Consider the following 21401-nt stretch of genomic DNA (forward strand, 5'->3'; position numbering starts at 1 on the left):
TTCGGTAGCCATGCTAAATGTGTCATGCAAGGCCAGCCACAGAACAGACAACGTCTAGGCTGGGGCCGTTTCAGGACCCTGGAGAGCTCATCACACCCGTCCCAAAAGCTGCCTCAGCAGGGTTTGTGAACACAGCATCACAAGGCCTTCCAACCTCCTGCTCAAGGCAGGAGCTTTAGTCAAGTAGTTGTCCAGTCTGTTTTTGAAAATCTCCAGTGATGGAGCACTCACCACTCTGGGAGGTGAGCTATTCCATTGCCTTAATAACCCTGAAAGTTGGTTCTTGAGTTCTACCTCGCTTGCCATTAATCCTACACCTCGTCAACTGCCCTTGGGCATTTCTGATAGGGCTGACTCATGTGTGGCTCTCCAAAGGGCACTTGAAGAAGAGAACCCGGCATTCATCATATCCTAGGTCTTCCTGTCAATTTTTTCTCTAAAGCTGTGACACCAAGCCCTCCAGGTGACCTCCGCTGTGCCACTTCGGTCTTTTGAAGGGAGAGGGCATGGGGGTCATGCTTTCAAACTCAGCACTAGACACTATTTTTATGTTCTGAAAAGATTAATGGCCCAGGGGCGTTCCTTAGAAATCAAGATGCTTGGCTTTGCAGAATTCTGCTTCCCATTTATCGGTACCTTTAATTTAAAAGGCCCTTTGAAACTGTTTGGTCAGGCAGGCTAGGAAGGCTGGCCACAAGGAAGGTATTTTCAAGGGGACCCCGAACTTTGAAAGGGAAGTTGTCTGATAAAGGAAGAAGTGAAATTTTCAGGCATTGGCTTAATCCTACATGCATTCAGAAGGGGCAGGTTTTATCCTGCAACTGTTGGTCCTAAAAGCAACTGGCCAGCTATCCCGATGGCTTCTTAAAGATTTAGAAGACAATGAACTGAAATAGATTTGACTCCAGGGCCAAAAAATGACTTATGAGGTGTGACTCCGGTTTATCTGGCTGAAACAAATGAGCTTTCTCTGCTCATCCTCAGCCCTGCACTTGTCTTTTGATTTGTCTCTTCTTCTTTCTCCTCTCTCCTTTTCTCCACGATTCATCTCCATAGGCTGACCTTCCTCCCTTCTATGCACTTCGACCGCCTGCCTGCTTTCGTAGCCTTTCCATCCTCTTCCCCTTTTCTTCTCTTCTCCTCTCTCTCCTTCCCTCTGTCTCTCCATCCCCCTTTCTAAATCTAGGCTCCCAGGGAACACGTGTAAACGTGCTTCCTCCTCCTCCTCCACCTCTTCCTCCTCCTCCAGCTGTTGCGCTGCTTTGGTAACACTCAAAATCTGTAATTTCCGAAGGGGTTTATTTTCGGCCAGCAGCTTTGTGCAGTTCTGTACTTGGGTTCTTTTTTTTTAAAAAAAAAATATTTAAAGTGGCAACCGTCGTCTCATTTTTCTAGTGGAGGTACCAGCGAGGGAAGGATGGAGAGCTAGGTGAAAGAGAACGCTTGCCCTCGAACTCGAATTTTACTTGGCGCTGCCCAGAGCGCCCTGGGCAGGCGTGCAGGAGGGAGAGGAGGCCACCCAGGGTAGCGCCGGGCTCCTCTCTCCTTCTACCTTCCCTACTCCACTTCGCTTTCGTTTGCCATCGTGCGCGCCCCTGGTCGCTGCGGTGCCACGTCGCTCGGAGAGGCAACGGAGCCTCCAACTTCTTTCCCCCACCCCAAACACACACTATTTCTCTCTCCCCCCCTCCTCTCTCTTTCCACCGTGCGGAGCAGGACCGACCAACGCAGGACCGCGTTGCCCTCGGGAGCTCGTTCTACAATCGCCCCGCGCCCGAAGGGACTCTGGAGAAAATTCCTTGCCCTGCACCCGTTTCTCGCCCCTTCGGTCGAGGTCCCCGCCTCTCGGCCAGAGATGGAGTCGCTCACCTGGGTTTTCCCCTCCTTGCTGCTGCTGTGCGCCCAGCAGCACACCTGGACCAGGTAAGAGCGAGCGAGCGGAGCCTCCCGGGCTACACGCTCGCTGCGCCCGGCCACTTTCTCCGCGCCTGCCTGGGGCGCTGCTGCCTCGTCCTGCCTGCGCGCCCCGGTTCAGTCGGCCGGTGGAAGGAAGCGGGAGCGGGGCGGCTGCAAGCCCGCCGTAGGTCGGAGCCGGGCACTCTCTGGAGGGACGGGGACCGGGCGAGGAAAGGAAGGCGTCCCTTTGCGCGCCACCCTGCGCTTTCGGGGGGAAATGACATGGGGGGGTGGGGAGTGCCGGGCCGATGGTTCCCGGTCCGCCGTTGCCTAGCCTCGAATCCAACCCGCCTCGGGAGGAGAAGAGGAGAGGTCGGGCTGCGCGGCGCTTCTGGCGCAATCAGAAGCCGTCGGGAAACGTTAACCCGGGTCAATTGTCCCAGTTTCGCCGAGCGGGCCGGCTTTGGAAGAGCGGGAGGCTCGTTTGTGAGAAAGGAGCTCAGCGAAGAAAGGAGAAAAATCTTGTTTATGGGAGGTGGGCTTCATCCCTCCCCCCCCCCCCGAAAAAAAACAAAAACAGCCACGCATCTGTCCTGGAATCTGCTGGCGTGTGCGTGTGTGTGTTTACTTTGGGCACAAGAGAGTAGCTGGGCAAGCGGCAAGGCTTACTAGGGGTACAAAATCCGAACTAATCTGAGCCCTGGGTTCCCCAAATCTGCCTCTAGAGCACGAACAAAGGGCAGCCAAATCAGAGTGCCCCCCCTTCTTTAGAGTTCTGTTGACCTCTCTACTTGCATCCCAACTACTCTAGGGCTTTTGTTTTTCTGGGCGTACAGGGCTTTTCATGGGACTTTTGCACAAAGAAAGGGGGGGGGAAGGGGAGAGAGAGAGAGAGAGAGAGAGAGATCGCCAATGGATTCGTAGGGCATTGGGTCCACTGGACGCTAGAATGAGGCCACGTTTGCACTTGAGGACAGGAGAGATTCCCCCAGATTTTTAAAAAGAGGGGGAAAAACCAAAATAAAACTTGGGGGTGCTGGCAGCCTCTCTCTTTTTCCTCCTCCTAACATCCCCCCACCCCCCACCCCGACTCCTCGGTTTCTGGCAGCTCTTCACGCAGTGACTTATTAAACCCTGGTACAGTAATTGAGTCGAGATGAGTCATTTTCCCTCCGACACAGTTTCAACTTACGCTTGCAATGTGTGTTGGGTGAAAAGAGGTGGGCCGCAGATCTTGTTTTCTCTTCTCTCCCCACCACCCCATTTAGCACGGTTGCACAGGTGGTCATTTTACATCAAAAAATCCCAGACTGACCTCTGACCCAAGGAGGTTCCGGTCCAGAAAAGGGAGGGGGGGTTGGGGAAGTGAGAGTAACTAGGAATAAAAAAAGGTGTGTGTGTCGGGCAAACGGAACCGTCCTACTTGAATGTGAGGGCTGTGTGAGAATAAAATCTATACTTAATTATAATGAGGTACTTCCAGGAAATAGGACGGCTTACTATATATTTATGAATCATCCCCTTTTCATTAGGTTAAAATTGTAATTTAATGGGGCTATAGCTCTAGATACCTACAACAGGCACTCAACATTTCAAACATTCTCCCAGCTCAAAAAGGTGATTTGGTTCTGGTTTAAGCTGTTCCCAGAATAATCTTTGACGATACCCAGAATCCCCCAGCCATAACTCTAATTCAGGACCTTTGTCAAAGGCTGACAAATGTCTCTTGTCTCCCTTATAATTAAGATTATAAAATTCCTTGGGTAGAGACCTTGTCTTCTTGGCTTGCTTTCGAGCATCTTGTTCATCAATTTAATGTTTTCTCATCAGCTTACTCATCAGCTGCAATTCCAACTAAAGTCAGTTAACAGTAATTTTTAAATATGCAGCAAAATCTGAGTCTTTATAACAGAAAACTGCTCTTTTGAAATCTGCTACCACTAAATAAAGCGTTTGTTTGGTTTTCTCTCCAACATCTTCCCTTTTGTCTCTCTTTCAACGGAGAGCCCTGAATGACGTTGGAGATTATATCGGGTCAAACACAGAAATATCTTGGTTGCCCAACTTGGACGACTTAATTAAAGGATACGCCCGGAATTTTAGGCCAGGAATTGGAGGTAAGCCTCTTTAGCACAGAATAATTAAAAGATGTACTATTTACATATTGTAGATCAATATAAGGTTAGACTTTTTAGTTATTTGCTATTAACCATGATTGTCGGGGAATTGTAAAAATTGTGTTGGGATGCAAATTTAATAAACAAAATTTATAAATTAAAAGCACATTAAAATAAGCCCATGGAGATGAGCTACAGTGCTAATCTGGTCTCATCTGGTTCAGGGACTTAGCATAACTTTCTGTACTCATTCATGCATCACACTCATTCAGGTAGGACAGAGGAATAGACTGACTTAAGATGAACATGAATTTCGGTGTCTCTGTTTTAATCTCTCCTTTTCTCATTTCTGTAAGGGCCTCCTGTTAATGTGGCTTTGGCTATCGAGGTGACTAGCATTGACCACATCTCCGAAGTCAACATGGTAAGTGAGCACCAGAGCTAAAACAGACATGGTGACACATTTGTTCTCTTGATGGTGAAAATGGCAATTGTTTTTAGACTGCATAGAAATGTTGTTGAATATGGCTATCTAGTTCACAAATATTTAGTTGTGACAAATAGGATGCACTTCTAATTTAATAAGCTGTTAGGAATATGACAGCGTATTAAATTAGAAATGCAGCCTATTTGTTAGGAATATGACAAAATGGGGGGGAATGGAAAATGCTCCTTTTTTGGCCCAGAGACCTTGTCACAGCTATCCTTTTTAAAGGAAATTTTTTTTAAAAATTCTGCTGTTAATTCTTGTCTTTAGGAATATACGATGACTGTTTTTCTGCATCAAAGCTGGCGGGACCACCGGCTGTCGTACAACCGGACCAATGAAACGCTGGGCTTGGATAGCCGTTTTGTGGACAAACTCTGGCTGCCGGATACGTTTATAGTCAATGCCAAGTCAGCCTGGTTTCATGATGTAACAGTGGAGAATAAGCTTATAAGGCTGCAGCCTGATGGAGTCATTCTTTACAGCATCAGGTAAATGACAATTTTGTGGCCAGAGGTAAACGGCTGTATTTATTGGGTAGTGAAATGGCAGGAAGTTCCTCTAAGCCAGCATTTCCAATCCCAATCTCATCAATGGCCACGTGACTGTGGAATTCTGGGATCTGAAGCCCACCTACCTAGGAATGGCCAAGGTTGGGAAACTCTAGCCTAAGTGTGCAGGGTAAGCAGAGAAGGGCTTGAATGTAAGTGTTGTGTGTTCTGCTCTCTTCATTTGGTGTAGGATTACCTCCACGGTGGCCTGTGACATGGATCTCACCAAGTATCCAATGGATGAGCAGGAATGCATGCTGGACTTGGAGAGTTGTGAGTTTAACTTTTGCAATGTGTAATAGTAACATTTTCCTAAGCACACAGAGATTCTCAAAAGGCAAGGGTGTCCTAGTGAATGCTCCTGGACCTATGCAACTGACTTGCTATTCAGTTTTATTTAAAACAAAGCAGGTTTAGCCTGTTATGTGAACCCTGTTTTCACCTTCCTCTTTATGCATCTGTATTTATTCAGGTTTTTTTTTAAATAGATGGTTACTCCTCCGAGGACATTGTCTACCGCTGGTCTGAGAACCAAGAGCAAATTCACGGGTTGGATAAGCTGCAGCTTGCGCAGTTCACCATTATCAATTATCGATTCGCTACTGAACTTATGAACTTCAAATCTGGTAAGTGAAGTAATTACGGTAGTTATTTAATAGTTGGATGGTTATTGACCAGCATATTTTCTAAGGAGACAGGAAACTAGCTGGAGTGAACAAGCTATAAGTGCTCAATTCACCAAGAAGGGTAAAATGGCATTTTAAAAGATAAATCTTGGGCTTTTAAACACAGGGCTCATTCATTATGATAAATAAGTTTTATCATGATTTGCTCTTTATATGGCTAAATTCACAGCATACTTAGCTACAAGCAGCGGTTTCACACCGGGAAGCAGAAATCTAACTTTGAGATGGCTTGAGGTGGCCTAATTTTTTTTCTACCCTGGTTTGTAATCCACAGTTAGCGGGGACAAGTGTTGCTGACCCCAACTGATTATTGTAACAAACCATAATTTAGCGTGGCATGTGCGTTCTCTGTTTTAAAAGCGAAGAATTAAAACAAGACCAAGGAGCTATGGAAAGTTCTCCAAAAGCCCTATTTTGCTGCTAACCAATAGGGAAGGGAGCGCAAGGGCAAAGAAATTGGGTGGGGGGAAAAAATTCAGGGGTGAGGAAAGGAAATGGTGGCAGCCTTTCTGAGGGCAGGATAAAAAAGGACAACCAAAAAAGATTTTAAAAAAAATATATAAATCCCCATTTTGCAGCTGGCCAGTTCCCCCGCCTGAGTCTCCATTTCCACCTGCGGAGGAACCGAGGTGTCTACATCATCCAGTCCTATGTCCCTTCAATCCTCTTGGTGGCCATGTCATGGGTCTCTTTCTGGATCAGCCAGTCAGCTGTGCCTGCACGGGTCTCCCTAGGTAAAAAAAGGACTTTACCTGATCTTTACAAAAGCCTTTTGAGCTGGGGTCTTATAGTAAACAGAGTGCCAGATGAAAGATTGTGGAGGCTGTAATTCGTGGGTGTCAAACTCGCCGCGTCACGTGACTTGTGACTTTTTTCCGCATTGCTGGAGCTGGGGTGGGCGCAGCCTCCGCGTGACGCAACCGGCCCGCAAGCCGGCAGTTTGACACCCCTGTGCCGAACTCTTCACTCAAGCTATGAAGTTCTGAGCCCACCTGCTTCACAGGTTTGTTGTGGGGAAAGTTTGAGGTATGTGCAAACCTTAAGCTGCCGAGAATCCAAGGTTGGAGAAGCAGTGAAGTAATCTTCTCCTTGGGGCTAGAGTTAGTCAACCCGGTAGATCAGAGATGGGGGGTTTACACATCGTGCAAAGATCTCCTGAGCCAAGTGCAAATTGGTGAAATAAATCATGGTGGTTGAAGCCAGACAAAACATTTTGGTACAAGTCGGATCTAGATCAGCAGGCAAGCCGGTTGCTTCTACCCATTTTGAGGAACTGACATAAAATAACGTTCTTACCACTCTTAAGTGGAGAGAGCTCTGGGTTACTTTTTATAGGGGTATACTCCCTCTAGGTGCTAATTTCCCCCCCCCTCTTCGTTTCTTACAGGCATAACCACAGTTCTTACCATGACAACCCTGATGGTGAGTGCTCGTTCTTCCCTTCCTAGGGCTTCCGCCATAAAAGCATTGGATGTCTACTTCTGGATCTGTTATGTCTTTGTCTTTGCTGCACTGGTGGAATATGCCTTTGCCCACTTCAACGCTGACTATATGAAAAAGCAGAAAGACAAATTGAAGACCGACAGGCAGGCAGAAGAGGTCAGTACAGTCTTCTCTAGGCTCCAGCTGAGATTCATTTTTTTACCTTGGAAGGGGCCGAAAGCTAAATGTTCTACTTTTGGATGGCATTCACGTATTATATACGGTTAGCCGTGAACAATACGACTCATTGAACTAATATATAAGTCCACAGGTCTTAAAGTGACCAAGGTTGGACAGCCCTGCATTAATACCTAGTTGTGTAACACGCACAATCTCTAGATAAAGCTTGACAAGCCCTAACGGCCAGGTTCACACAACACGCCAAGCCAAAGTAACCCCTGGTTTCAGGTCACTTTAAGTGGTGTGTGAAGCCAGGCAAGTTGTGTTACAGCAAAAGTTGCCTTGATACGAGATGGGCGGAAAACAAATGTAGTAAGTAATAAATAAAGGGCACGGTTTAATTTGACAGAAAGAAGATTAGCTTGAATTTCACTGTAGGTCTGTAGTGTTGTCCAGAAAGCATGTTTCATTTCTTCTAGTCTGACATACCCAACTAAAAAATGTCATGGTTTGTTCAGTTTGGCTTAATGTGGCATGTGTTGTGTGGGGCAAACCATTGGTAAAATAAAGCTTGGTTAGGGTTTATAAATCCAGCCATCGTGGGTTATGAGACAAACCACAGCATAAGGCAGTGTGTGAACTCAGCCTGTTTCTCTTTCTGTAAGAGTCTACTAAGCTGTTCAGGCCACCATGTTATTCCAGGTCTACTTTTGTAGGCCAGGATGTCTGGATTAGCTAGTTTGAGGGTGCCATATCTCCAGTTCACCCTCTTCCCAATTCTATCTGCTCTCTTTCCCCTTTCAGGTCAATGTGAAAAATGCCATTGTTATGTTCTCCCTTTCGATTGCTGGAGTCAACCAGGAGCTGGCCATGTCCAGCAGGCACCGCCGAGGGCCCCCAAAACCATCTGGCTCAGCTGAAGTAGAAACGGGGGACACCAAGAAAGGAGGGGCACCAAAGCCCAAAAACGGTCTCAAGGCTCTTTTCAAGCCCATCGACGCCGATACCATCGATATCTACGCAAGGGCAGTTTTCCCAGCTGCCTTTGCTGCAGTCAACGTCATCTATTGGGTGGCCTACACAATGTGAGGATCCCAAACAACAGCCGGTTCCTGAAGGAGCTTGAGGACAATTGAGAGAACATCCCATGAGCCACGCTGGGGAGCACTTTTTCAGTACAGCTGTTCCAAAGCCAAAATTGTTCTTTTGCAGGCACAAATATTTGGTTTATTGCCTCCTCCATCCCCAAGGGGAAGAAGTTGCATTGACAACGAAGGCAAAGGAACAATGGCTCAACTTTATAATTTGATCCTGTCAAAGTTAAACAGCTCTGCCAAGATTTTGCTAGCACCCAAGCAGTCTTTTGCTTCTCCGTTAACTGTGCCAATTTCTGAATTAAGACGAATGCCTTTGGAGCATCTGATATATCAGGAATATATCGGAAAGAATTTGTTGTGAAAGTAGGACACAATTTCTTGGGCAACAATTCAGGTGGGACATCATGCATGGGATGAAATGAAATGAGTAAATTTTCGAGATGAGCGGACGAATTTGAAGTGGCTGCTCCAGATTTTGCCTGATTTTCAAGCCTTGATAATTTACAGGTTCAACTACTCAAAGATGGGCTGGCTGAGATTTTACAGAATTTCTCTTTTATTTATTTTGATCTGCAGCATTGCCATGCTCCTTGTCCTCCTTGGCTGCAAAGTTGCCGCACCAGTAATGGCATGATAATTTATATTTGGCAATTTTGAAATGGTTTCCTCAGCCTTAATTATTTATCAGCTCTATACTGCTTTTAAATTGGGACAGTGAAGATAATGTTCTGATTTGAGGCTTTGTAATTTTTAATGTACCTTTTGTTTAGCATAAAGGATTTAGAACAAACCTAGCTGAGAATAAGAAACAGCCTGCAGCAAAGAATTTTGCTGAAATATAGTTCATTGCAATAATCAAAACCCTAACAATTCTTTTAAAAATGTAAAACCTTGTGTTGCTCATTTTTAAATATACCATGCTAATAAGTCATTTGAATCTCAATAACACAAGTAATAATTTTCTTCCTGGAGACATGTAAGGATGTCTGAGTTTTCCAGCCTGAATGCCTTACCTAATATGCAGAAATACCAACATTGTTTCAAAAGCATTTGCTTTGCAATTGGGAGTCCTGTAAGCTTATTACTATTATCGTTGTGAATTTGTAAAACTTTGCACACATTTTCCTTTAATAGCAATGAAATGCTATTGGTGCTTTGGATAATAAGTTGATCCCCTCTTCTTTGAGGCAGCCCCTCAAATATTGGAACACTGCTATCATGTCATCCCTCTCTAGACTGTCTGTACCCAATGGCTGCAACCGTTCTTCATATGTTTAGTCTCCAGGCCTTTCATCGTCTTAGTTGCTCCTCTCTGTACTTTTTCCAAAGTCTCAATGTCTGCTTTTTAATGTGTAATTACAAAATGCCTGAAGACTAAAACAATATGAAGAACTGTTTGTGGTGACCAAAACTGGATGCAGTATTCCAGGTGTGGCCTCACTAAGGCTTTATAAAGTGGTACAAATACTTCATATGATCTGCAGAACTTCCTTTTCTGCTTCTGGTAAAAGAACAGAAACGGGATCGATGTTTGTAACGAAGGGGACGGTGGTAGAGTTGAATTACATCGTTGGATCTGGGAGGGGAAAAAAATATGGTAAGCGGGGGAAGGTGCGTTCAGAGAGGTTGCTGCAGATGGTCCTAAAAAAAGAGTCCCTCTTCGGTTCTTAAAGAGAATTGTTTTCCACTAACAGATAATGAACTTAAAAAAAATATATATTAGTGCCGATCCAGTAAGTCTCCTTCTGTCAGGACCAACCAACTCTATTCAGTGCTTGAACTGCTTACAGCTAATAGCTTCTGTTGTTAAGCAAAGGAATTGAAAGACTTTTTACTGTGTGTTAGAACCAAGAACTGACACCCACTCCCTCGTTTGTCTTTCCTCTGCGCCAGCACAATTAAATAGAGTTGGGAGGGAATTAATGGACCCTCCCCACAGATTGCACAGAAGATGCATTTTGGGGCCAGCCAGCCATGCTCTGATTGTCTATTCTGTTCTCCCCCCCACCCCACCCGCCTTTTTTTTCCTGTTGCATTTTCTTCTGTCTCTTGCAATCAGACACTGCTGATCAGTGAACCAGTTTTTATTGAATAAGGTTATTTACCTAACCCTGGTTATTGAACCGGCCATCTTAACTTTTTGTTAACCTCCCCCTTGAAAGGCCCTAGGGGGATCAGAGATATTGCCAGTCAACTTCTCCTAAGAATCATTAATTCTAGGGATTTCCAATGTCCTAGTTTTTTTTTTTGTTGCTTCCCCATGTTTGTTGTCTGGGTTGCGTTTGTGTTCCCCCCCCCCAAAATCAACATTTGTTAAAAGGCTGTTCTGAAAACCTTAGGTCTCTCCTAGATTCTAGGATAAGTAACAATTGTACAGATATCCACGCTCTTTTAAAACCCCATTCTGGCTTAGATGTGTGAACCCAGTCAAAAAATGGGTAGGGAGCGCCACTGCTAAGCAACAATGTGGCTTGGTCTGATTTGAGTTTCGCATGAGGCATAGAGGTCTCGTGTTACATTCTGCAACACTGTGCATGGAGCAGGTCTCTGAATTTTCCTGAGAGTTAGAACAATTAATCCAGAAGTTGTGGACGCTCCAACACTGGCTCTTAAGAAGAGATTGGACAACCATCTGTCTGAAATGGTATAGGGTTTCCTGCCTGAGCAGGGCGTTGGACTAGAAGTCTTCCAGGTTCCCTTCCCACTCTCTTAATTCTATTATTCTCCTTGCTTTCAATGTCATTATTTGCCTTTTCTTATTGGCCTGCCTCTTTAACTGAAATCCAGATACTGAAGGACTATTAGAGGTGGCAGAAAAGTCTGCTAGATTGCGAATACATGCCAAAGAGTGTAATTTACGCATTGTACTGGAAATGTTTGGTAATTCCTCACCCACACTCCCTTCTTGAAAAGAATTTAAAAGCCAACTAATAGGAATACATGACGGCACACGTACTGTGCATCTACAGGATTTTAAAAACAAACACAGCAGCCGGTTCTGTCTTAGGTGGTTCCCTTCCTTTCCCCATCTCAAAAGAAGCATACCTTGGATTTTGTGACATCAAATCTTTATTTAGTTGCAAGGAAACTGCCTTGTTTTGACTCTGCCTGAATGGATCCTGAATAACTGCTGAAAGGACAGGCAGTCTGTTGATGCTAAATGGAGGAAAGAAAATTTTCTTCCCTCACTCGCACACCATCTGTTGTAGATACTGTGGGAGGTGGAGAAAACTGTATTTTGTGGTATTTGTAAGAGGCCCAACAGCCAGGGAGATTAAGCAAAGACAGTTGGCCAACTGAGAACAATCTGTAAGACATCTGCTGTGGTAGCTTGCTTCAGATCAGCCTTTTTCCTCTCGTGGAGAGTGAGAAAAGCAAGGAGGCTTCTTCTCCACCAGAACCATGCTACCAGATGTACGCAAGTGCCCTCCATCTGCCTAGAACACCCTACATTTTATACATTTTAAAATGCTTAGGAGTAGCACTGAACGACCCATGTTAAAGACCCCATTTGCTGGCTTAATTCTCCCCTTAGTTTTTCAAGGTTGCCAAATTTTGTCAAGTTCAGGAGGAGTTTTAGCACCTTTTCTGAAGCTTTCCTGAACACTTATCCCTTTTTAATAAAATGTGTTAATCAGAAAAGATACTCCTAGACTCCTCCTGATGTTTTGCTATCGTGGAGTAACACAGCTCTCTCCCCTACAAAGCTGATTTTAGTTTCTCAGTCTTTCAGTTATAAATTTGGTCACTCACGCAACTTGGCTTGCTAGCAGTCTACCTTAAAATCCACCCATATTTTTATATATGTTCCTTTAAATGCATATATTTTTGTACGCAGCTCTGCCTTAGCTAATTTTTTTCAACTGTTGCATTTTGTGCAGCAGTCCTCACTCCAATATAGGTTGCCTTTTTGTGGTGAATTCTAAATCTAAAAAACCCTGAATTTTGGAGAGTATCTTTGATTTGTGTGTTATTTCAAATTTTGAAAATAATGTAAGCTCATCGTGAAATCTGAGCATATCTTCCAATGTCAGTTAAACAAATAACTGCCCTGTCCTTATTTTAAGAGGCCAATTTTAGTTTGGTGGAAGCTGCGAAGACATTTCCTGGACTCAATAATTCCTGCAAGATGAGACATTTTTTCCATCAATGCATTAAATGATTGTAGCTCACCTGAGGTTCTAATATATACAAGTTATGGAACTGACAATACTTTAACCTTTCTCTAATTGGAGAAAAAATAGTTTTCTTCCTGTAAATGTTAAACATAGATGTGGTCTATATTAAGAAGCAGCTAAATAATATCTGTGTGCCATCTATCATGCTTAGTTGCAATGGAATTACCATGGAGATCAGATTTTTTTTCATACATCCTTAGTTTGTGGTCTCTATGCCTGACTGGTTCACATCCAATTTTTGGTACACTGCGAACCTGTTCTTTGTACTTTCTATCCACAGCAGCATTGACCTTCAAACTTGCAAAAACATAAATCTTTCTCTGTTTAAAAAAAAACCCCAGGACATCCTTTTTTCCAAAATACTAAAATGCTAAATAATTCATCATATGACCAATCACGTTCCTTCTAACTAGAAAAAGGAATCCAACCAAATATAACATTCAAGATAAAATGCTCAGCAATAATGTATGTACTTGAAAGAACAAATAAGCCTGAAGCTTGTTTATAACATATTGACCATAAACCAAAATATTCCATATCAAAAACTTCTGTCCATTAAAATATATATACATACAAAATAGTTTTTTTTAGTTAGGACAAAGAACTATAAGTATGTTCGGAGACATGGGGATATGTCAGAGCCGACCAAACTGTTACACACACAACTGATCCCTTAGCCATGAAGAAGTAGCAAATAATTAATATGCTATTACTGTAATACACAGGTATTACAGTGTATACTGTAATATCTGAAGAACGTGTTCATCAGAAAGAAAATGGCATGGGCAGACAGGATAGCAAGTACAGGGAATTATATTTCACTTAACTTCAAGACAAACCAAATATAGTGGTTAATAAAATTTTGTTTGTGCCTTTGAAGTCAATGTTGACTCCTGGTACTTGACCAGACTAATCCCTGCTGTTTTCCTGCTAAGATTTTGGAAGTGGTTTGCCATTGTCTGCTCCCTAGGGCTGAGAAAAAGGGACTGGCCCAAGGTCACCAGGCTGGCTCTGTGCCTAAAATGAAATTAGAACTCAGGTTCTCCTGATTTCTAGTCTGATGCCTTAATATTACACTGTCCGGTTAGTAACATACTGGCTTTAAATCCATTATTTGTTTTAACCTAAATAAATAAAAACAAGATAATAAAATAAATAAAAAGGAAAAACAAACAAACATCTCAAAGGGCAGATTCCAAGGACCACTGGGTCTTTTTCTGCCATCATTTTTCTAACTTCTTTTTTTCACAATAGGGTTAACTGGCATGCTTGTGCTTTTCCAGTCACAGTACCACATACTGTATTTTCACTAGGACAAAAATTGGACTCAAACCCCTGCTACTATGAAGGCTTATTGTCAATTATTTACAAATAAAGAGATATTCTCTGAGAGAATCATGAATACTCTATTGCCCAAAGGCCACTTACATTTCTCTTGTCTTTTGCTTTTTTCATAAGAGCCTCTGAAATAAAAAAAAACAACAGAATTGAATCAGATGATTTCCTGAAATACTTTTCCCACTAACATCTAGCTAATGTTCTCTTGCCCTCTGCTGGAAGAAAACAATAACATATAGATCCCTTGTATGCAGAAACCTGAGATTGTAGTAGACTTCCGTTTTTGTTGCTCATACCATAGATCTTTACTTTTGAAGGTGCCATAAGACGATTTTCTGTTATTGTAAGAATATGAACAGTCTTGCACATTGTGCTAAACCATGGTTTGCCTATAAGCCACATTTATTGCGTTGACATAACTAAGGACATCATAGGATGGCTGGGATTAAAGAATGCAGGGCTAAATTGCAATTGGCTGCTTTATGGCTCAATGTCAGGTGCAAATTCAACACGTTTTCTAATGTTTGAACGTGATGCATGAAAATGAAATTGAGCCATTGAGTTAATTCATGAACCATAGTTCATTGCTTTATATCTGTTGGACAAAGCTTTTTCATATGACTAAAGAGAAAGAGAACATAGAGAAGCTTTTATTTCACATTGTTATATTTTTGTATCTCCAATTCTCTTATAAGAGTACAAAGAAAACAAAGGCATTAACCCTGAGCCCTACAACTTTATGGAGGAAAAGAAAATATAAAATACATTAAATACATTGTTTTATTTGGGTTTTTTTTTTAAGTCAATCTTTAGAATTACAGGCTGTCCTCGATTTACAATTCGTTTAGTGACTAGTCAGAGTTAAAACAGCACTGACTTGTAAGCGTTTTTCACACCCACGACCGTTGCAGCATCCCCACGTGATCAAAATTCAGACACTTGGAAACCGATTCATATTTACGACGGGCAGAGTCCCGGAGTCACGTGATCCCTTTTTGCGACCTTCCGACAAGCAAAGCCAATGGGGGCAGCCCGATTCGTTTAACAACCATGTGACCAACTTAACAACTGCAGTGATTCACTTAACAACTGAGACAAGAAAGGTCGTCAAGTGGGGCGAAACTCACTTAACAACGGCTTTTTGCTCAGCAGTGGAAATGCTGGGCTCAGTCGTGGTCATAAGTCGAGGACTACCTGCATATTTCTTTTTTTCCCTTCCCTCCCCTGGCTGGCGGAGGAATTCTGGCAGTTGAAGTCCACAAGTCATAAAAAGGTCCAGTTTCAAGGAGAGAAGCAAGCTAGGACTAAGGAGAAACCTCCTGACAGTGAGAACAATTAACCAGTGGAACGACCTGCCTCCAGAAGTGGTGAATGCTCCAACACTGGAAGTTTTTAAGAAGAGACTAGACAGCCATTTGTCTGAAATGGTCTAGGGTTTCCTGCCTGAGCAGGGGGTTGGACTAGATGACCTCCAGGGTCCCTTCCAACTTTATTATTATTATTATTTTATAAACCCCACCCTTAATACATAATTTCGAGGCAGAAGCGTCACATAAAAAAGCCGCTTCCGCCAACCTGGCGAGCCGGACTTCGACTCTTCGCCCGCGCTGCTTTTCATCTCAGCCCCTCTTCGCCTGGATGCTAGGCCAGCCTTCGCGATCCCAATTGGTGGACAGGTGAGTCTCCCCCTCCCCTTTCCCGGGCTCCGCCCACCAGCGCCAGGTGAGGACCTCTTGACGAGCTCTGATTGGCTACGTCCCAGCTCCGAGGGGCGGGCGATGGTTCCAGGTGAAGTGCCCTGGCTTTTCCTATAGGCCGGCAGGTGCGGAGAGGCGGGCGATTGGCTGGGAGGCGGGCTCGCGCGGGGCGGAGGCGGGACCGCCATGTTGGGAGGCGGAAGAGCGGCTGCGCGGAGAACAGCTGCGGGGGGGGCGGGGTCGCTGACGGGCGAGCGCGCACTCGGGAGCGCGCCTCCTCTTCCTCCGCCTCCTCGGGGCAGGAAAAAAATAAATAAATCCGAAGCGAAACGAAAAAAAAAGAATAGCCATAATCCTAATATAATAATAATCATCATCATCACCACCCTGCTTTCAGGAAGGGGCGGACGCGAAGGGCGACTCCGATCCCTTCCCTCTTGTCTCCTCCTCCGGGAAGTTGGAGCCAAACTTCCGCGGAGCGCCATCCTTTCCCGGAGCCAGGCGGGAAGTGCGGAGAGGCGATCGACCCCCCCCCTCATCTCATCCGGAGCCCGGCACGGAGTGGGGAGGGGTGAAGATACCTGTAAGAAGGGGAGATTCCCCCCCAAAGCAGGTGAGTTTTTTTTGTTGGGGGGGGCACTAGGAGGCTGGGGGGGAAAGGAGTGGAGGGAGGGAAAGGGGGCAAACAGGTGAAGCCGGGAATAAAGGGGGGGGGTTTGAGGGTGAGAGGTGGGGCAAGCAGAAAAGATGCTCTCAAGCATCCCCCGTCCCCCATTATCCAAGGCAGGAAGCTAAACGAGTGGGGACTCCAAAGACAGGCTGGCCAGGCTATCGCTGCTTTTTGTTATTAATTTATTAAACTTTTATCTTTCTCTCCAAATAGGATCAATTGCTTTGTCGTCTTAAGAGCCGGTTGGCGGGAAGGAGCTGGATTCCAAGCTGAAAGAGGTGAGTTCTAATCCTGCCTCAAACGGAAAACTAGCAGGGCAATTTCTGGCTCCCCCTCTTCCCCCCCCCCCAAGGAAGATATTGGCAAGCCACTTCCGAAAAATGTTTGCAAGAGAGCGACGTGCATTTGTTGTCTCCAGGAGTCAAGACTGACTCAAAACCCATAACAACAGCAGTCACAACAACATTGTGTTGTTAGAGTCCACAGAGAATTTTAGGAGAAGGCCTTTCCCTTACTACTAATATTCATAATATTCTCTCTCTCTCTCCACACGTCTAACTAGATCATATTGTTTAGCTGAATATAGATGAATTTGACATTTAGAAGAAGTTCAGATTGGACAGAGCCAGCAGAGGATCGGAGAGAATGTAGCGTCTATTACAGTTACAATTAGAATTCTCTCTGTAAATTAAGTATTGATTTGTTTTTAATTTTATTTCGGTTACTTCATAAGCTGCTTGGAGTCTATTTCTACTTCATCTCTGTAGTGGTATACAAATTGCAGTGATTATTGTGTATATTGTGGGTAAATAGGTACTGTATATAATCAGATCATATTCTGAAGCTTAGATTAGTGTGGTAGGGAACTGGTGGAAAGGATACAAACATTGTGGGTGTTATTTTGCTTTTTGTTATTATCAGCGAACACACTATTATATATAAACTCCTTCAGTCTTACTGGATTCCAAGGAGCTTAGGAACAGCAACAATAGCAAATATTGGCAACAAAGTGTACATAAATGTATTGTGTTACAGTGTATACACACACACAAACCTCTCACAATATAAACTCCAGAGCAGATGTTAGAATCTAGCTCACTTGGTCTAATCTCAAAAAGCTAAAATTTCAAGCCAGTTACTAGTGGGATGGGAGACCACCTGGAAATGCCAGGGCTTTAGGCAAATGTCCCAGAAAGGGGCATCAAATTATTTCCATACTGTTGTGTGGAAAAACAAGTTGCGTGTGTGGGGAATTACTATATGATTCTGCATTTAAATAGAGGGGTGTTAAGGTGATGGAAAGCCTATGGTACACAATAAGTATGCTGCCATGTGTATGCCATTTATGATGAATGTTAATGTTGTATATGCTATTACCTTTGTGTGTATGAGCTTTATTAACATATAGCCATTTATATGTTTATTGGATCAGTTTACTGTTAGATTATATTAATAATTCATATAATTAAGTATTCCACAGTGAAAGGCATAAGTGTTAGTTGTTAATACTTCCTGCATTGCTTTCCTTTGTCACCACACCTTGCAATCCACCAGCCGCAATCAAACCTTTGTACCAAGCGGGGCTGGGGGAAAGGTGTCATAAGAAAGAGCCACCAGTATCCCTGCAGTAGACACACACATGCACACAAAGTGTCAAGGAACAGGCTTGAGAGAGGAGAGTTTTATCACTGTTCTACATAATAGTGTGTTGTAATTGCTTCTTATCTGGTGGAGGGATTGATAATGTCAGTGGAAAGTATTTATTAGCTCTACTTTGCTAGAAAGGAGCAGAAGGAAATAAAAAGTGAGATATTTGATCTGTGTCCCATCTTTGGCTTAGGTGGGGGTCCCTCTTGCCATTTGCTCCCACAATAACAGTGGGCTTCCCTGGCTGAAGGTGAACTTCAATCTGAGCTTCTGCTTTTGTCAGGCTACCTGTGGTTGGTCATACCTATTGTATGAATCAAAAGTAGTTCGATCAAAGGGAGGCAAAGGGCTGATGCTAAAGAGGTTTTTGCAAGAGAGGAGTTTGTGTCCCACCATGAGCAAGACAACTAAGTAAACAAAAGAGTCGGTGCCAGGATGATAATAAAAAAGGATATGCAAGAATTCTAATTAAATATAATTGGGCTAAATTATAGTGATAGGATATTCAGCCAGGAGGTAAACTTGGTGCTGAAAGAACAGGAAGTCTTCTTGAGAAGGTGAGCGTGTGTGGTAAGTGGGTGAGGCACTGTGAGTGGAAGGTGAAAAGGTGTGTTTTGCCTTGTCTTAAATTATAGTGTGAAGAGGGCAGTGGTGGTATGTGAGGAATGCAGTGTCTGTCTGGCAGCCCAGAAGTTACAGCAGGGGTGGGGAACTATGGCCCTTTTATGGCCTCCCAGAATTCCTGAGCCAGCCATGCTAGATCTCAAATTCTGGGAGAAGTCCACAGGCCATAAAGGGGCCGTAGTTTCCCCACCTCTAAATTACAGGATCGCTGAAGTTAGAGGCTGTCCGCAAAAAATGGGAGGGGTTTCAATCCTTAGAGTTGCATTTGCCTAGAAATATAATGTACAAATTACTTACATATGTGAATTTTAAATTTGTGAATTTGACAAGTTTCTTAAAAGCTACAGTTGTGAGAGTCGGGTCTGTTGAAACGCTAATCTTTTTATTAAAGGTATTTGCTTTTCAGCTTTTCTAACTAAATGCGAGGAGGTTATAATTTGTTCTATACTTCAAGGGCTGTGATTAAGATAAAAACAAAATGTAATCGTTCCAATTTTTAAGACTTCCTTGAGTCAAACCCTACTGGTGATTATATGGGCATATCATGTAGTTTTCTCAACAATAATTCTCTGCTGGGATAATTGTTTGATTTATGTTTGCCTGGGTTTTCTCTTGGATCACTAATCTAAGTTTTGAACTGGTCTGACTTAGCTGCTTCTTTTTTTGTCAAAATCGCCCTTGGAAAACTTTTTCTTTTTATCTTTGGTTGTGAACTACTTAAGAAAAATTCCCTTTGAACAGATTATATCAAACATTTTGTAGTTTTTGTGCTTGGAAAGGAAAGAGTTTAAAATCAAGTCAAATTTGTTTGCTAAAAATAATTCAGTTTTCAAACAGGGATAACTAATGTTATTGGGCAAAATGTTACCTGGTTTGTTTTAGCAGAGGCAACATCTATTCTAGAATGTATACAATTTACATGTAATGGTGCCTAAAGTTACAAAGTTGTTTTTTCTATTGTAGCAAGAAAAGGAACATAAGCCAGCTGATTTGTTTGACTGTGTACTCTTTTTAGGTTTAATTCAGTATTTATTCTGTTTTCCATTCCCTTGTTTTCTCTTTTCTCTTTTTGTCTACAGTTTTGTGTGCATGCAGAAGCATAAAAATGTTGCCTGTTCATTTACTGCAACCCCTCATCATTCTTCAAATGATTTGAAAGACCAGTCTATAAAACGAGGGCATCTGAATGTTGCATAGTATCATGCCTAGCACAATGGGATCAAAAATGAACACGAAGAAAGACTTCATTAGAGTAAAAACTCATTATAATGGGTAAGTTGCATTAAGGGTGTTTATGCAATGTATTCTTCACTCATGTCGTTCAAGCCGTACACGTAGTCCTTGAGTTACAACGATTCATTTAGGGACCTTTAGGAGTTGCTGAAAAATGGGATTTACAACCTGTCCTTGCACTTATGATCATCGCAGCATCTCCATGGCCACAGGATCAAAATTCAGATGCTTGGCAACTGGCATGTACTTCCTACTGTTGCAGAACTCTAGGTCACGTGATGACCGTTTGTGACCTTTCGAGCTGGCTTCCAACAAATGAAATCCATGGGGGAAGGCAGACTTGCTTTACTCACCAACAACTGCAGGGATTCACTTAACCCAGGTCAAAAAAGGTCATAAAATTGAGTGTGACTCACTTAACAACTGCCTTGCATAGCGACAGAAATTCTGGTCCTCCTAGCTTCATTTCAGACCTTCTTTTATTTTCACACATTGTAAAACGGACTTGGTGAAAAACCTTAGCCAGCGCCACATGCTCTGTTTCCCATCACCGTCAGTGGCAAGGGGTTTAAACTGACACAATGTAGAATTCTTTAATTACTCGGTCTGGGTTTATTGATCACACCTAAAGGGTGGTATAAATGATTTTACCAAACCTTGCCACCACGCAGAGGATTTCTATTTTTATATGACGTGTCACACATTGTGAAGGCGCCGACATCAAGACACAAAATTAGCGTCAGGAATTGTTCAGGAAGGCGTTAAATTATTTACGATGTCTATTTCGGGTGCAGAAATAGTATGACTAAATTGAAGTCTTGCAAGCATGAGGAAGTTGTACTATTCATGTTTGCTAATGTGCCTCCCTGAATGCTTAAAAGATGGATATTTATGCATTTTGGGTGTGACAAATTCATTACTTAAAGTGGTATAAGTGTTCATCCTGAGTGGCTAAAATACTTGTTGCGGTAACATCATCTTCCTTCAGGAATGAAATCTGTTGAGGAATGTATTTTAATTGAAATTTCCCAGGACTATGCTTCATGCTGACATTTTGAATAAAGGGACAGTTCTCCTGAGCACGAAGTCTTCTATCTCCTGCAACATTTCAGATCTTATTTAACCTTTCTTGCCACAGTTAAATGAATCAATGCAGCTGCTAAATTGGTCACACGGTTGTTAAGTGAATCTGGCTTCCCCATTGATCTTGCTTGTCAGAAGGTTGCAAAAGATGGTCACAGGACCCCAGGACACTGCCACAGTCATAAGTATGAATCAGTCGCCAAGCATCCTAATTTTAATCCAGCAACTTTAGGATTATAAGGGTGAAAAACGGTCATAGGTCACTTTTTCCAGTGAACTAAATGAAGTCGAGGACTATCTGTAAGGGCATTAGAAAAATGCACGTATCTTACTCTCAAATCTCTTCGTGGGTTCAGTACATTTATTCGGTATAGCTACCCAATTACATTCTGCGGGATCGTTCCTTTTTGAAAGCCACATATTTATTTACTTATATTTATTTACGTGCGCACAGATGTTGCACAGTTTCAAAACATATTTCCAATTTCTTGAAGT

General features: G+C 43.1%; 2 protein-coding genes across 4 annotated transcripts in view; both read left to right on the forward strand.

Annotated features, from left to right (window-relative positions):
• Positions 1–1855: 1855 nt before the first annotated feature.
• GABRD (gamma-aminobutyric acid type A receptor subunit delta) lies at positions 1856–8653 on the forward strand (the record flags this gene model as incomplete). Its single annotated transcript, XM_081341430.1, has 9 exons — positions 1856–1923; positions 3901–4013; positions 4370–4437; positions 4771–4991; positions 5242–5324; positions 5540–5677; positions 6316–6471; positions 7125–7336; positions 8144–8653. 9 exons carry the CDS (start codon positions 1856–1858, stop codon positions 8426–8428), a joined length of 1344 nt encoding a protein of 447 aa, XP_081197556.1. The 3' UTR covers positions 8429–8653.
• Positions 8654–15510: 6857 nt separating this feature from the next.
• The window catches only part of PRKCZ (protein kinase C zeta), a 41687-nt gene continuing 35796 nt past the window's right edge, over positions 15511–21401 (forward strand). For all 3 annotated transcript variants that reach the window (XM_081341409.1, XM_081341410.1, XM_081341411.1), the window contains exons 1-3: positions 15511–16262; positions 16533–16597; positions 19670–19862. In XM_081341409.1, coding sequence (XP_081197535.1) covers positions 19777–19862 — 86 coding nt within the window. In that variant the 5' untranslated portion in view covers positions 15511–16262; positions 16533–16597; positions 19670–19776. The remainder of the gene's footprint in view (positions 16263–16532; positions 16598–19669; positions 19863–21401) is intronic.

This window comes from Vipera berus, assembly GCF_964194415.1.
Source record: "Vipera berus genome assembly, chromosome: 17".
In the NCBI taxonomy this organism is placed as follows: domain Eukaryota; kingdom Metazoa; phylum Chordata; class Lepidosauria; order Squamata; family Viperidae; genus Vipera; species Vipera berus.